At 37.6% G+C, this 16990-nt stretch overlaps 1 protein-coding gene across 1 annotated transcript in view; it reads right to left on the bottom strand.

Annotated features, from left to right (window-relative positions):
* Positions 1–16990, bottom strand: part of CEP192 (centrosomal protein 192) — a 117981-nt gene that overhangs the window by 37087 nt on the left and 63904 nt on the right. The window contains exons 16-25 of the mRNA XM_045298291.1: positions 16063–16843; positions 13992–14140; positions 10720–10950; positions 8063–8188; positions 7731–7874; positions 7544–7607; positions 6792–6931; positions 6596–6688; positions 5991–6109; positions 4958–5134 (exon numbers count right to left, since the gene is read on the bottom strand). Of these exons, the coding sequence (XP_045154226.1) occupies positions 4958–5134; positions 5991–6109; positions 6596–6688; positions 6792–6931; positions 7544–7607; positions 7731–7874; positions 8063–8188; positions 10720–10950; positions 13992–14140; positions 16063–16843 (2024 nt within the window). The remainder of the gene's footprint in view (positions 1–4957; positions 5135–5990; positions 6110–6595; positions 6689–6791; positions 6932–7543; positions 7608–7730; positions 7875–8062; positions 8189–10719; positions 10951–13991; positions 14141–16062; positions 16844–16990) is intronic.

Raw genomic sequence — 16990 nt, 5'->3', positions numbered from 1 at the left:
CGCTTGTTTGCCTACAAGCCTTTAAGACCCCAGACGCTATATCTTTTGATAGCCGGGCACCATCAGCTTTCTTCACCACATTTGCTTATGCACACGATCATGTCGGGAAGGTAGATATCATGAAATGACCGTTTAGCTGAGCAAGGTGCTCTTGTATTAGGGGAGTGCGCACCTTTATTCCACAATGGCTACTAGACAAGGAGGTGGCAAGTATAGGAGGGGGTACCCCCCCCTCAAAAGGGGCAATTTTTGTTTCCAAAGCTATGTACTAAAAAAATTTTTTTACACAACAAACATTATCACCTTCAAAGTACTCTCTCAACTTTTCAAATCTGCTATTCCATTCTTAGAAACATTTTTCAAACTCATCTGTTTGGATGGCTGACAGCACCACCCTAGTTTTGTTCTTCACCTCCTCTAGTTGTCAAATCACTGTCCTTTCATGTCCCTTTTCATTCGCAGAAACAAAAAGAAGTCACACAGAGCGAGGTCAGGTGAGTAAGGTGTGTGGGGCAGTAAGGCATGCTGTTTTGTGCCAAAAACTGGCACAATGAGCTGGCTGCGTGAGCAGGTACATTGTCATAGTGGCAAAACCAGTCCCTGGTCTGCCATAAATCAGGCCTTTTTTTGTCACACAGTTATTGCTATCTTTTCAGAACCTCTAAATAGAAAGTTTGATTAACAGTCTGACTTGGTGGAATGAACTCCAAATGCACTGTCCCCCTCACATAAAAACAAGAAATGAGCATTGGTTTGGGGGGGTACCCCCTCATAGATAAGAGCAGCATACCGTGAGGACATACTATCCACCATTCCCTTTGTCTCTTAACTCTTCTGTCTTCATTCACTCAAACTACTATTTGCAGGTGTAGCCTCTCTGCCTGCCTCCTAGAATATTTCATGGTACAAGAATAAAACAGGAAGTTTCAATATCTAAGCAGGTAATATACCTTATATCATTGCCTTTGATTCAATATCCTTACATATTTAACAATTTAATGCTTTGGAATACTTCTGTTTTCCAGTCTATCTTTAGCTATGATTTGGCTTACTGCCAACTGACTAAAGGTAATGTATATCTTACGAGAACTGGCAAGTTCAGCCAGGCTCAGGTAAAACATGCCCTGCAACTGTTTGAGATTACTCGTAAGTCAGCTGTATTAAGAGCATCTCCTGAAATACTCATGACGAAATGAAGATATGAAGATAAACAAGTTGAAGGTTCCTCACTCAGAGAAACCAAGCTCATTATCATGATGTTGACTGACTCATAGTGACCCTATATATAGAGTTTCTAAGACTATAAATCTTTATGGGAGCAGATAACCTTTCTCCAGCAAGTAGCTATTAGATTTGAACTTAGCAGTCCAATGTCTAACCCACAGTGCTACCTAAGCTGCTTAGAGGGTCAAAAAAGAATCAGGTTAAATATTCTATGCCACTTTAAGTCCAAAAGATGAATTAAGACTATTTTCAATTCCACAAATGTGTAGTTTTTCCATTAAAAGTTTAGTATGTGTTAATCTTGTTCATAAAAAAGAACAATAAAAAAAAAAGAACAATAAATGATTCAGGATGTTTTTTAAAAAACCTTTTGCTGTGAATTAGATCTGTTTTCCATAGAACAATTCACATGTATTTTATTTCATCTCATTGACTGCAATCTCCCTCAATGTAACATCACTTATTCCACACTCCTTCCCTGTGTCTCCTGTTTCCATTTCTCCTTCTGCCCTAAACAGTACCTTTGAGTAAAGGCAACCCCTACCTTTGATCTCCAATGGCTGATTATTTTAAGGTGTGCATATCTCACAAATACTAGTGTTCCTCTTGTAGAACTAACTAATGGTTGGCTGAAAATTGAACCTTGGGGATAAATTCATCACCAGATCTGAAGAGTGGATTAGCTTTTCTTCCACACTATCGAAAAACCTTTTACTGTTATACTTTCCAGAGCAGCTGGTAGTGCTCGCAGAACACCATCTAGTTTTTTATCCTCGGGTCATGGAGGCTGATGTTAGCATGGGTCATGCATGAGTCCATTGGAGTAATTGTTTAGTCGTACCTTACATGGTTGCTTCCATGTTTTTAAGATCCCAATCACTACTGACCAAAGTAGGATGTAGAACACTGTCTTTATGGATTATGGTTATAAGGTCCCAGGTTCAGCAACCCATTGCTTCAAGGTGTTTGGTTACACTATGTGTACATACCTCATTCATGGCTATATTTTCAACAAAGGGTAAATATCACGATACACAAATATATTTGTGGGTATAATCCTACTCTTTGCTTTTGATGAGCTATAATACAAATTTCAGTGGGAGGGTGGAAGGGAAGGGGAGGGAGAAAGGGGGAACAGATTACAAGGATCTACTTATACCCTCCTCCCTGGGGGACAGACAGTGGAGAAGTGGGTGAAGGGAGACATCGGACAGTGTAAGATATGACAAAATAATTTTTTTTTAAAGATATGACAAAATAATAATTTATAAATTATCAAGGGATCATGGGAGAGGGGGAAGCAGAGAGAAGAAAAAATGAGGAGCTGATACCAAGGGCTCAAGTAGAAAGCAAATGTTTTGAGAATGATGATGGAAACAAAAGTACTTGACACAATGGATGGATGGATGGATTGTGATAAGAGTTGTAAAAGCCCCCAATAAAATGTTTTAAAAATAAATGAAAACAAAAACAAATTTCGGGATGGCATTCCATGTGAGGAGCAACTGGATTTTAAATACAAAGTTCTCTATCTTATTAACCACTTATTATACGTAATTTTAAATACAAATAATTCTGATAGGGAAACATAAGAATAATAATAGCACTTACTGACGTACTTTTTTCTGCTTTGACTCAACAGGAAAAAAAAACTGTTTTAGGTAAAATCCTAGTCAATATAGTACAATAATATATCAATAATAGAGTACAATAGAATACAATCAATAGAGTACAATAATATATCAGGACCAAGTAGGATTCATATCAGGTATGCAAGGGTGGGTAAACATTAGAAAAATACTGTAATTCATCGCACAAATAAGACAAAGGATAAAAATACATTTTCATATCAATTGATGCAGTAAATTGTCTTTGACAAAATCCAACACTTATTCTTGATAAAAACACCTAACAAAATAGGATAGGTAACTCTATAGAGACAGTAATTAGATTAATATTTTCTTAGGGTTATGGCAGAGGAAGTTAGGGGTAATGGAGAACTAAAAATAATGGATGAAGAAAATGTTCTAGAAAAAGAAAAAACTGAACTAGATGGGAAATCCACCAACATAATAATGGACATATATACAAAACCAAAGGCCAACATCACTCTCAACACACAGAAACTTAAAAAAAAGAAAGAAAAGAAAACAAGAACCAGACAGGATGCCTTTTATCATCCGTCCTATGCAACGCTGTGCTAGAAATCTTAGCAAGAGCTATCGGACAAGAAAAAGAAATTAAAGGCATCCAAATTGGCAAAGAGGAAAAATTCTATTTGCAGATATGGTCCTATACACAGAAAACCTAAAAGACTGAGCAAGAAAACTGTTAGAACTAAATTAAAGCTTCAGCAAAGTAGCAAAGAACAAGATCAATAAATAAAAATCAGTAGGGTTTCGTTATATCAACAAAAACAATATGATTTACAATAGCCACACAAAAGATGAAATGCTTAGAGATAAGTAACCAGAGGGGGGGGAGGGACCTGCACAATGGAAAAATGTCCCATGCTCAGCGACAGCAAGAAACATCATTGTGAAATTGTCAATACGACGCAAAACAGTATACACATATAGTGCAATCCTGATGCAGATTCCAGCATCATTCTTTAAAGAGATGGGAAAACTAATGACCAACTTTACATATAAAGGGATAAGCAAGGCATTACTACAGAAGCAGAACAAAGTAGGAAGCCTCTGACTTATTGATCCCCAAACCTATTAAACAAGTAAAAGGAATCATGTACAAGAATAAATACATTGACCAATGTAACAGAATCGAGGACCCAGAAATAAATCCATACACCTGGGGACAGCTGATCTTTAACAAAACTTAAACTCTAAAGATTATACCTTAAAACTCTCAGAAAAATATCATAGGAGTACATCCAGTGTGGAAAATAGTTCAGTGGTCTTCAAAAAGTTAAACATAAAATTACCTTATGACCCAGCAATTCCACTCCTAGACAGATATCCAGGAGATTTGGAAACAGGTACTCAAATACTAATGTTCACTGCCCTATTATTACCAAAAGCCAGAAAGTGGAAACAAAATTACTTTATCATCTCAGTTATACATCATTTAGAGAAGCTGGTGGCACAGTGGTTATGAGTTGGGCTGCTAACCACAATCTTAGCAGTTCGATACCACCAGTTGCTCCTTAGGAGAAAGATGAGGCTCTCTAGTCCCATCAAGAGTTACATGCTTAGAAACCCACAGACTGAACAATGGCAGTAGGTTTGAGTTTTGGGATCTGTAAGTTAAAATGAAAGTAAATATAAAAATAAGATTAAATAGATAGTATTCATAATGAACTATGATAGAATGTATCTGTTTCATTAGAGATTTTCTTATACTCTTTAAACTATTCTTAATATTCAGCAATTTTACTGTTAACTCCTAATTGGTTTCTCTTTCTACTTTTCCACAGTGCTTTCTACAGAAATGCATCAATACTTTAATAATTGCCTAAATTTGGTCACCAGCAAATAACTTACAAGGGTTTCAGAAAACAGAAACCCTTTTTTGTTTGTTAGTTTATACTTTAAAAAGAAAGGTGACAGGTTTAATTTACATTTTAAATTCTTAATAGAATGATTAAGTGATTATAAGATACCTTTATCTCCATTTTAACAACAAGAATAAGGTCATAATGAACAAAACAGGGAATATCATTAGGTGTTGATAGCAAAATCTTAGCACCGAGGAGCTAAGGTATATTCATACTTACTGTGTTCTACCAAGAGGGATACCTCCCCAAGCCAGAAATTGCTTGGTGGATAAAATTGACGGGATATCTGAGCAGGATGATTCAAATGTCAGAGATTTATGTCCTGAAGAAACTACTTCACCTTCTAACACTACTTCATACTGAGGTCCAAATGGCTGCACAAATATTTTCATAACCCTAAAAAGAAAATAATCTCAGTTGCATATTTTATATTCAATTTGTTTAGCAAAACTTTTGGCATGCTTCCTTTGCCCAACAGACTGAGCTAGAAGCTGAGGGTACAAAGCTAGGCCCACCCTTAGAAGCGATATTGTGGAGAAAACAGACAAGGAAAGGGATGATCACAATTCTTACTCAACAGGGGGATACGAGAAGTTCACAGTGCTACAATACTATTTAGAGGACTTTAGGGAAAAATCACAGAAGCTTCACTAATTCAGTGAAGCTGAAGTAAAGTGTTCCAGGCACACGCAATCTCATCCGTGAAGCCCAGATTCTTCTTTTCCTTCACTGGATTCTGACTGCAAACTAAGCATAATAAGGGTTCCATTCCCATCATCCCCAGGACTGGTCAGAAACCATGAAGGCTCCAGAGCAGAGGCTGCTTTGAAGGTAGTTGTATGGCTAATAAACTAATGAAAATACTATTCTGACTAAAAGTGGATATTCATTTAAGATTTGGAGAAGTTATGGGGGAAAAGTACCTTAAATAAACAATTAATAAAGTCAATAGTTACTTTGGAGGGAAAAAAAAAACTAATGAAAATGTCTAAAGTGACATTTTAAATAGTTATTTTTGCTAGAATATGTTTTAAAATACTGATTTCTTCGAGTCAACTAGCTTAGAGGGGGAATTTTAGTAAATAAAAAGACAAAACTCTGAGGGCAATGGAACAGAGGTTAAACAGAGTGATGTAATCTATGAGGTTAAAATAAAATTATGGACTTTATTAAAACTGGATTAAAGCACATTAATATAATGCTGTCTTGAAAACGGAATTGAAACTTGCCATTATAAACAATTTTACATTACCTTTTCTCACAGGCTTTGGATTTTGTTGGAGTAAATGAAACCATGACTTCACGTTCTTCTCCAGGTTTAAGAAACAGAGTTTCTGGGTCCACTGAAAAGTGACTTCCTTGATCTGGGATCTAAATATTTACACAATCATAACAATATTTATGCAAACATAACTTTTATTCAATTATGCTTCATTTTTAGGGTTCTTAAAATTACTGTGAGCTCTCTGACCTATTTGTTTCTATTTCTTGTAAAAGGACATTTTACTCTTGTCTGTGCTTCCCAGCAAACTTTAACTCTCTTCACTTCCAGTTCCTTATCCCTAGTGCACTCTCACTCACCACACATCTCAGAACAGTATCTGCGTATGGAGAACATGCTCTTCAGATTCTCTTCAGAGTGACATACAGTTCTCAAAAGCTGAACTGGAATTTGGTTCTTGTGTTAAAAACATTAAACTTCAAAGTGTAAGTATATTTTACTCTAGTATAACAATTCTGGTTTTTTAACTACATGCACACATTTTTGACACTACTTTCTAACAGGGCGGGTAACACAGCAATCTTCCAAATGTAGTTCTGGAAGAAACAATCTATCATTATCACTTAAATTCTTACCTTGATGTCTAAATAAACTTCAATGTTCCCAGCATTTTTCAAAGGTAATTGCTGCTTCGTTGAAGAAGCCACATCAGCAAACAAATGCATAGTCTAGAAGGTGGAATAAGACAGACCTTTAGGAAAAACTGTCATAATTAAAGTGAAATCATCTGCACATGAAACAATAGCCACAAAAAACTAAAGTTCAGGATACCTGTAGGTCTTTTGGAGCATGTATCCGAGCTATTCCTGTTCTTGCACGCAGACTAACACTGTTAATAGCTGGAACAGAGTTTGGGCTATCAAGTTCTACGTCAACTCTTGCCAGATATTCTTCTGCTGAATCCAGACTTTCTAGAAAAGAACATTCTCTTGGTTCAGAGACCAAAGGCTTATTTTATTCTAAATGACCCGAGGTAAAAAAAAAAAAAAAATAGTGCCTTTAGGGTTAACAACAAACAAAACCTTTCAAGAGGATTTTTAAAAATCATACAAAGAGCAATTGAAATAGATCGAGAGAGACAAGAAAAATGGAAGATCCAAAGAAAAGATCAAATTGAGAAAGAATCCCAAGAGGTTCTACTGGTTTTAGTAACAAGCTACCTGCGTTTCACTGTTAAAAAATGTAAAATACTTGAGAAATTACCCAGAGTATTCATATTGACTAAGGACCCTACAATAGTTTGTACCCAACTAGTAACTTACAGACTGCAGGCTGAGCCCAAGCAGAAGCACCATGGAAGAAACAACCTAGTGATTTGCTTGTGTAAAGATCACACTCATGAAAAATCTATGGCACAATTCTACTATATAATAAGTGGTGTCTCCTAAAACCTAAATCAATTAACAAAAGCATAGTCAGTAATCAAATTATTCACATCTACTGAGAAGAGTAAATAGCCTCAAATTTATAATTTACTTGTAACCATTGGGTAAAACAATTCTCACAAAATGTAAACTTAATACCTGAAGAGCAAATCTGTTTCTTTGGATTATGGAAAAGAACCCAAATTATCAGAAATTCTGGATCCTGTAAGATAAAACAAACATATATATATATATATACTGGCATTGAAATAATCTTAAGAAAGGTTCTTTGAAAATGTAACGTCCTCTATAAATTCCAAGCCAGTTCTATCCTCTCCCCACATACCTGTCCATCATGACTGGGAGGCATTGTATGATTTATCACAGATGGAGTTGCTAGTTGAGCAATCACATCAACATAGGGAACAGTTTTCAGAGAAGCATTAACTGGTTCCTTAGAAAACGCGAAGCAACGCCAAGCGATAGCATTCTGTTCAGAAACAAAATAATCTGCTTCAGAAAAGCTAGTTGTGTAATGTTAAACTACTATTCTAAAGAGCCAGAATAGCTAAGAAAAAAATTCATTCATAGAAAAAATTAACCAAGAAGATCAACAGTGCCTAGAGTTCAAAACTGGTGCACCTTTGAAGCAATTTCTTACTGTATTTTGGTACTTACAGCATTAATAACAAGTCTGATCGGCACAGTGGCATGTGTCCTGTTTATCAACTTCAACGGGAGAGCTTTCCAGGCTCCATAAGTCAAATCTCCGAAGTCAAGAACATCTTTCTTTTCGGTTTCTACCTAATGACCACATTTTAAAAAATATATTAAGAATACATATCATTTCTGCCTTGAATGAAGTGTAACATGAAAGGTAAACTTTTCTAAGTTTCTAAGCAAGGTTATATATATTTTTTGCTACCAAAATACAATTCTTCTGAGGTAGTGTATGCATAGTACAGAACAAATGGGGAATCTTAACTGCTTTATTTTGAATGTACTTTGATCTTAAGCCAAATTGACAACTATACAAAATGTGAATGTCCTTCAATGCTCTATTATTAGAATACTGCTATCTCAATTCCCTTTCAAAACATATCTAGGCATTTTCAGATTTAATTCAAAACTCTAAAAGCACAGAAAATGTTAAGAAAACAATCATATTGATGTGAATGAGGTGGGTTGGAGTGGAGACCCAAAGCCCATCTGTAGACAATTGGAAATCCCCTCACAGAAGGGTCACAAGGAAGGGCTGAGTTAGCCAGGGTGCAGTATAGCACCAACGAAACACACAAAATATTCCTCTAGCTCTTTAATGCTTCCTCCCAACTACGATCATGATCCCAGTTCTACCTCACAAATCTTGCTAGACCAGACCATGTACACTAGTACAGATAAGAGCTCTCGACACATGGAATCCAGGACAGAAAAACCTCTCAGGAACAGATACCATGAGAGTACTGGGAAGGTGGGGGACAAAGGCAGAGAAGAGTGAACCAATCACAAAGATCGATGTTTAACACACCCCACCCCACACCCGAGGGGGACGATGAACAACAGAAACATGGTTGATGGGTGACAAGGGACCGTATGAAAATAATAATTTATAATTTATCAAGGGTTGACGAGGGTGGGAGTGTTGGGGAGGGTGGGAAAAAAGAGCTGATATCAAGCTAAGTTATTAAGCATCCCCACCCCCTACCCCCACCTGGTGACTTTATAAGTTCAAGAGGGGAAAAGTGAATAAGGAAGAGTGTGTGCACTGTGAAAACAATTAATGAATGAGCTCATTAGGCCCACAGGAGGCCTGCCCCTACTATTCCTTCTCCAAATACATCTCACCTCTAGATTGGGAATCACAGATTTTGCTTTGTTCAGTAAAATAAAATTAATTCTAGGACATCAGCAACACATGTTAAGTGTGCTTAAATAAAGTTTTTAGGAATCAACTAGCTTTTAATTATCTTCAAGAAGTATTTTCCTGTGCTTTGTGCCTTCCCATATCTCCCACCCAGATTCCTTAATCTTGGTCAATATACTATTTTCATTTTACTCACTATAAAGTTGTTTCTTTTTTTTTTTTCAAACATTTTATTAGGGGCTCATACAACTGTTAACGCAATCCATACACACATCAATTGTGTAAAGCGCATTTGTACATCATTCTCAAAACATTTTCTCTCCACTTAAACCCCCACATTAGGTCCTCATTTTTCCCTCCCTCCCCGCTCCCCCCATAAAGTTGCTTCTTATGAAACAGTGTTTCCTCACTAAGGCTGCAATCTATAACTCTCTGGAGAGATTGAATCTGTCTGACAGGTCCTAACTCTCATGGTGAATGAATTGATCTGCAAAGGGCTCAGGTCCTAAGGTGCCTCTAAAAGCTCCCAGTGTTATTCCACCAGCTGTTCCAAGGAAACAACATGAGCCCATCTGTTTCCACAGAGATTTACAACCTCAGATACCTTATGATGCAGTTCTACTCTGTCCGATAGGGACCCTACGAACCAACTATGGCAATTGAGTTTGGTTTATTGGGGATTTTTTTAGTGTTATTCCATTGGCAGCAAGGGTTGAGAATCATTTGTTCTGCAGTGGTTCTCAACCTTCCTAATGCCACGACCCTTTAATACAGTTCCTCATGTGGTGATCCCTCAACCATAAAATTATTTTCGTTGCTACTTCATAACTGTCATTTTGCTACTGTTATGAATTGGGTGACCCTGTGAAAATGTCGTTCGACCCCAAAGGGGTCGGGAACCACAGGTTGAGAACCACTGTTCTAAAGGAACATACTGATTTTTTTTTTTTCTTTTAAAAAAATCATTTTATTTGGGGCTCATACAACTGTTATCCCAATCCATACACACATCAATTGTGTAAAGCGCATTTGTACATCGTTTCTCAAAACATTTTCTCTCCATTTAAACCCCCGACATTAGGTCCTCAACATACTGATTTTTAATGTTTTCCAAATAGCTAGACCTAATCCTTTCCACTTTCAGAAAATGGGTAAGTGTAGGAGACAAACGTTTCAGCTAGCAAATACTCTTCAGTATAAACCACTGGCACTTTCCTACTAAGTGCTTATCAAAACATATCATGGAAGTCAGGTGAAACTAGAGTCTAATGTTATACTTTGCTTTAAAACTGTCTCAGAAATTTTATTTCTGTTGCTATAAAACAACAGAAATAACTTTAAATCTTGGATGTAAATATATTAAAAACCCAGTGTCTAACCATACGTTTATTTTCCCCAAATATTGTGTCTAAGGTTAAACAGCCTTCATTAAAAGGTCAGGCATCCCAATGACTCAGTTACAAACACTTACCTCTATGACAGGGATCTCAGCAAGAGCAGTAAGAATGACTCTGTGGGCCAGGGCTTCAGCCTGTATTATTGTCTCAGCATCTGCGAGAAATGGCCAAGACGCAACACTGAACACACATCTGAAAATCCCAGGATTGGATGGTGTAAAAAGTACTTTTATCTCTTCTGTAGTATGTGGTCTTATGATGACTTTATTCTTGAAAACTAAGCAAGGATACGTAGAAAGATCCACCTTTTAAAAAGAGACACACAGTTCATTAGCAAATGGCTTTACATAGAAAAGAAATAAGCAACATCAACTAACTTCCTTTGTATAGTCAATCAAATGATAAAATTTAAACATTTTATTACTTTGACAAATATTCAATTTTATAACGTATTATTTTTAAAGTACAATTGGTCAACATGCTTCGCAAGTAGAACTACCCTCAGTTAAGACTATCCCTAGCCTATCTATCCCCTTGCCTTGTAAAAGCACTAAAAATGGTAGTACTTCACAGCCCTGTATGTTTTCTTTTATCCATTTTGATACCAAAAAAAAACGACCCACCATGTTATGCAATCTACGAAATAGCTGGGTGACTTGGAGTAAATTATTTTAATCTCTCTAGGACACAGTTTCTGTTGCTATAAAATGCATGAGAGGTTAGACTACTCTCTAAGGTCCTCATGAAACCTCAAATTCTATGATTGTGACCAAGTCCAATTAGTACTCTCTGACCATAGGTGAGGATCTCCTTTTCCACTGCCCACTTCTATAGACAAAAATAAACACTTACTAGATGCCCCTAAAAAATCCTCAAATCTCCTCTCCATCCTTAGCCCTTGCACCTAATTACCTGCTTCTCATTTAACATCAGGATCTGAAAGCTTTGGGAAGAGGCTAAGAAATGTAGAGAGGTGAAGAGAAACCATATTTTATCAGCTAAATAAGTGCTACTATAAAGAAGGCAGTGTAAATCCATCTACCAATGTTGATTTGCAAATACCAGTAGCAAACTTAGCATTCAAAATACTAGCTGCTGATCATATTACCATCTTTCTCTACTCATTGACTTTTGAAACTTCACTGTAATTAGGAAACGAATAGTACTTAAGTTCAGGATTTTTGCCAACTATAACTGATCATGTGAGAATTCACATGAAAACAATTTTCAAATTATTTCAAAAGGGAATATAAGAAAATTGAATACATTAGTCACAGCAATTCCTCTTATAAAAGTGTAAGTCTCAGGGAAAAAAAGTGTAAGTCTCGAGAGTAAGATTTTTTTGTTGTTGTTGTTAAATAGCAGTAACATACTCAATCACATAGAGCAAAACTCAGAGGTTCGAGTGATTTAAGTAGCACTAAAAGCAAAACTGGGACAAAGACAGGGCTTCTAATCCCTTAAAAATTTAGTCTTGGCATGACATCCCTCACTGACCCACAGCCCTAGAGGGGACAACACCTGAGACTACAGTGTGGGAATTGCGCCCAATCTGATCCCGCCACACTGAGGCAAAACACTAAGGGGGTGCAACAGAACAGCAAGGGAACAGAGCGGCGAGGTCCCCAGGGAATGCTGAAGGAGAACTTTGGGGCCAGGGCGGGGTGCCCCAACAGACTGGACTGGAAAACACTCCTAAAGGCCAACAAACAGTCCTTGAATTAACTACAAGTGTTTCTTGTTGTGTTTTGTTTGTTGTCATTGGTTTGTTGTTGTTTTGTTGTATGTTGTTTGGTTTTGCTCTGTCTTGTTTTTATGCATGTTATTATCTCCACAGTTCTGTCTAAATGAGATAGGCTGGATGAACAATCTGGAGGAGAAAACAACGGGATCGACAGTTCTGGGGGGTAATGGGAGAGGGAGAGGTAGGGGAAAAGGTAGTGGTGTTAACAAACCCAAGGACAAGGAAATAACAAGTGACCCAAATCGGTGGTGAGAAGCGTGTAGGAGGCCTGGTAGGGCGTGATCAAGGGTAATGTAACCAAGAGGAATACTGAAACCCAAATGAAGACTGAGCATGATAGTGGGACAAGAAGAAAGTCAAAGGAAATAGAGGAAAGAGCTAGGAGTCAAAGGGCATTTATAGAGATCTAAATAAAGGCATGTACATATGCAAATATATTTATATATGAGGATGGGAAAATAGATCTATGTGCATATATTTATAGGTTTAGTATTAAGGCAGCAGAAGGACATTGGGCCTCCACTCAAGTATTCCCTCAATGCAAGAATACTTTCTTCTATTAAATTGGCATTCTATGATGCTCACCTTCCCGACACAACCGCTGAAGACAAAGCAGGTTGAATAAGCAAATGTAGTGAAGAAAGCTGATGGTGCCCGGCTATCAAAAGATATAGCATCTGGGGTCTTAAAGGCTTGAAGGTAAACAAGCGGCCATCTAGCTCAGAAGCAACAAAGTCCACATGGAAGAAGCACACAAGCCTGTGCCATCACAAGGTGTCGAAGGGATCAGGAGCAGGCATCATCAGAACAAAAAATCACATCATAATGAATAAGGGGGAGAGCATGGAATGGAGACCCAAAGCCCATTTGTAGGCCACTGGACATCCTTTACAGAAGGGTTTCGGAAGGGGGAACCGATTACAAGGATCTACATGTGACCTCCTCCCTGGGGGACGGACAACAGAAAAGCGGGTCAAGTGAGACGTCAGACAGGGCAAGATACGACAAAATAATAATTTGTAAATTATCAAGGGTTCATGAGGGAGGGGGAGCAAGGAAGGAAGGGAAAAAATGAGGAGCTGATGCCAGAGGATTAGGTGGAGAGCAAATGTTTTGAGAATGATGAGGGCAATGAATGTACAAATGTGCTTTACACAACTGATGTATGTATGGATTGTGATAAGAGTTGTATGAGCTCCTAAAACTATTTTAAAAAATGATAAAATAACTAGCAATGGTCTCTTAAAAAAATTTTTTTTTTACACTCTTGGAAACCCACAGGAACAGTTCTACCCAGTTTGTTAGAGTTACTGTGAGTTGGAACAGACTTGATGGCCATGAGGTAAAAGAAAACAGGTATATTTTTATAAGTAAGTAGCAAAGAAATATAGTATCATGATAATAAGGAAGAAAAATGAGATGCATTTATATATTTCACTTCTTACACTGAAAGCATTGCAACAAAAGGGGGACCAAGAAAAAGTTGGTATTGCAAATACTGTGTGCAGAATTCAAAAAGACAAAAATCAAGTGTTGGAAAAAATTATCTATTATGAAATTAAGTAATTGTTAAGACAGGTGGCAAAGATACCAAAAGCTTACCTTCTCACCATTAACACTGATGCTGAGCACCCCAATGCTGACCTGTAACCAGTGGTCAGCTGGATTCAAGATGCTGAGGTGGGTTTGGGAAACAATACCAACACAGCAAGCATGAGGAAACCTCAACTCCTCTGGTACTCTTACATTCCCTGTGTAGGAATCAAACATACCAAAAATGCAAATAATATGATGCACTTGATGGAAAGCATAATTCGTTACATGGAAATTATTACAGAAGACCACCGACTTAAACTCAGGAGTCCTTGGATGGTATAAGTGACTACTACATTCAGCTGCTAATTAAAAAGTTGGTTAAAGGTCAAGTCCACCTTGAGAGACTTTAGAGGGCCTAGCAATCTACATCCAAATAATCCAGGCACTGGATATCCTATATAAAATCAATTTCTAGTCCGACACACACACTTAGTCACTATGAGTTGTAAATTCAAAGCTGTTTGGTTTTATTAGTAAAAGTGCCCCACAATGGGGTCTGGGACTGTGTATGAGAGAAAATAAAAAGTTATCGCTACTAGGGCTCCAATTCATACATGCAGAGGTTAATCCCAAACAAAATGTGTTTAAACCTGTTCTTGTAATCTGTAAGTAGCTGCAGATAAGTTCTCTCAGTAATACCCTTGTCTCAGTCTCATTAGGATGCACTTACCAAAAAGGTTCAATCAAAACAGAGGCTTCCGAGGGATCTGCTGTGACAGTTAAATTCAAAGCAGAGAGGTCAACTTAGAAAGTTAAGGTAACTGTTTTAGGGGATATACAAAAATAGGAGTAGTTCTGATATATTGTCTCAAAGGTTAAAGGATAATCGCAAAGGCTTATTAAAAAATTTTTTTAAGAAAATGCAAAATTGTGTTGCTGAATAAAAGAACAGGAAAGTGGTATCAAGCAATTTTTTTACCCATTACGCCAATGCGCCTGCTCATTCTTCAAAGTATCAAGGGCTGTCCTGCAAGAATTTTGTTGAGAAACCTTATCCCATCCACCCTCCGCAGCCTGACCTTGCCTCTTTAGATTTCTTTTTGTTCCCCAAACACAAAGAGCACTGAAAAGGAACACCATTGGAGTCCCTGGAGAATGCCAAATCTGTCATTTTGACGTGGTATAAATCAAAGCATGAAGAATTCTTTGGGACAAGGTTAAAGAGATGGAAACACCACCTCCAGCACTGCATAGACCTAGATGAAGGACATGTTAAGAAATGATAGCTTCACATTTTTATATTTTTTGTTAATAAAAGACTCAAGGCTATTATAGCAATACTTTTTGACTTATCCCAATTCTCCCTTTCTTCCTATAGGACTTCAAGACATATGTACTGCCAGTGGCCTGTGTATCATATTGGAAAAAGGAGAGTATTCATTCTGGTTTAGCCAAGTAAAGTTCGGTTATCAAAAAGAAGGATGGAAAAGTTTTCTGTCACACAAGTTACTCTGTCTTGTCCTACAGCCGCCATAACAAAAATACTGCAGTAAGTGGGTGGTTTTAAAGGATAGGAATTTATTATCTTGCAAATCTGGAGGCTTCTAGTTCAAATTTAGTAGGACCAGACAATTTATCTGTTTTCTGAGCTGCGGGAAAAGATCTTTGTCTCGTCATCTTTTTATAGACACTAACCAAAAGGGATTAAGTTCATGGCACTCCCACCTCTGGTACGACATCACTAATGTAACAAAAACAAAAAATCTTATTTGCAAAAAGGGTCATACTTACGGTACATAAGTTTCTAAGAACATAATTTAATTCATAACACTCTTGTAAAGACTTAAAAAGTGAAAGTTAATTAACTCAGTCATGAATCCAACTCTAAATTGGGTATCCCTTAATTAAAAGAATCACAGAAACCCAAGTGCAAGGCAAGAGAGAGAACGAAGATAAAGATATAGGTAGTCTTATAACTTCATAAAACTGACATGGAAGTATACGTGGCCTACATTCTCACTTAAGATAAACAAAAAATCTGACATTATCCTCAGACAAATTAATTTTATGGTCTGATCTGAGAAAACTCATTTTTAAAATAATAGCAACAGTGAGCAAATAGAGAAAAGCACCTTACCATATTCTAACATCCGTCCTGAATCCCAAGGCCCAATTCCACAGTTTGTACCCAGAGATTGCACAGGAGGTTTTGTAGTACTTAAAAGATTTTGATTGAAGGCTTGTGAATATGAATTACAAAGAGAAGTCGAACCCATCAATCCAGAGCTGAAATTCTGTCCTAAACAAATTCCTATGGCCACTGAGTTCTGAGCATGTGCTTCCGATAGCACATGGTGAGGACAGCCTCCTAAGAAACCACAGACTGTGGCACCACCGACATGGCACGGAGGCAAAGCAACATTTCCAGCTGAAGGCACTGCCCTCAAACATGGCCGGGCAAAAGGGACTGCTGTCACTGAATGTCCAGGCAAGAGTGTAGGTATGGCAGTAGGTAGATGCTGCATCTCAGGAGCAGAGTCATGGCCCTCAAAGTTGGGCACCGGCGCACACTGGTTACAAGGAGCTGTTTGGTCAGGAATCTGGTTACTTATTTCATGGTTGGCAGTTAACGTTTTTTTGGACATCATTTTTTGACCCTCGTTAACGGTTTCTGGATATATCATCGCAAGGTTGGCATTAGTTGATATAACCTGATGGCTGAGACATACACTGCTGGGTAAAGCCATGTTGATCTGGTCCAACTCATGAGGGCTTGATGACAAGTCTATTGGACTGGCTTGAGAAAGCTCTTCACTTTTGAAACCAGGATCTTTATGCATTCTAAAGCTAAGTTTTGCATCTTCGGCTTTGCTACTCAGGAGAGTAGTTTCAGTCACTTTTTTCTTATCCAAGTTGTCCTGAAAAACATAAGATAACGTTCTTTTTTCTTTACCTTGAAATTGAACTTTTTCTTTTGACCATTCCTTAGTGTGTTCATCCTCCAATGGTGCTGGACTGGCACAAATTGTGGTACTCAATTCACTGGTGATGTCACTCTGAGTGGG

The sequence above is a fragment of the Echinops telfairi genome, unplaced genomic scaffold, assembly GCF_000313985.2.
Source record: "Echinops telfairi isolate 266 unplaced genomic scaffold, ASM31398v2 ScPeMD7_4;HRSCAF=17, whole genome shotgun sequence".
Lineage (NCBI taxonomy): Eukaryota > Metazoa > Chordata > Mammalia > Afrosoricida > Tenrecidae > Echinops > Echinops telfairi.
Note: the sequence above shows the minus strand (reverse complement) of the source record. Positions and strands in the feature narration are given on the sequence as shown.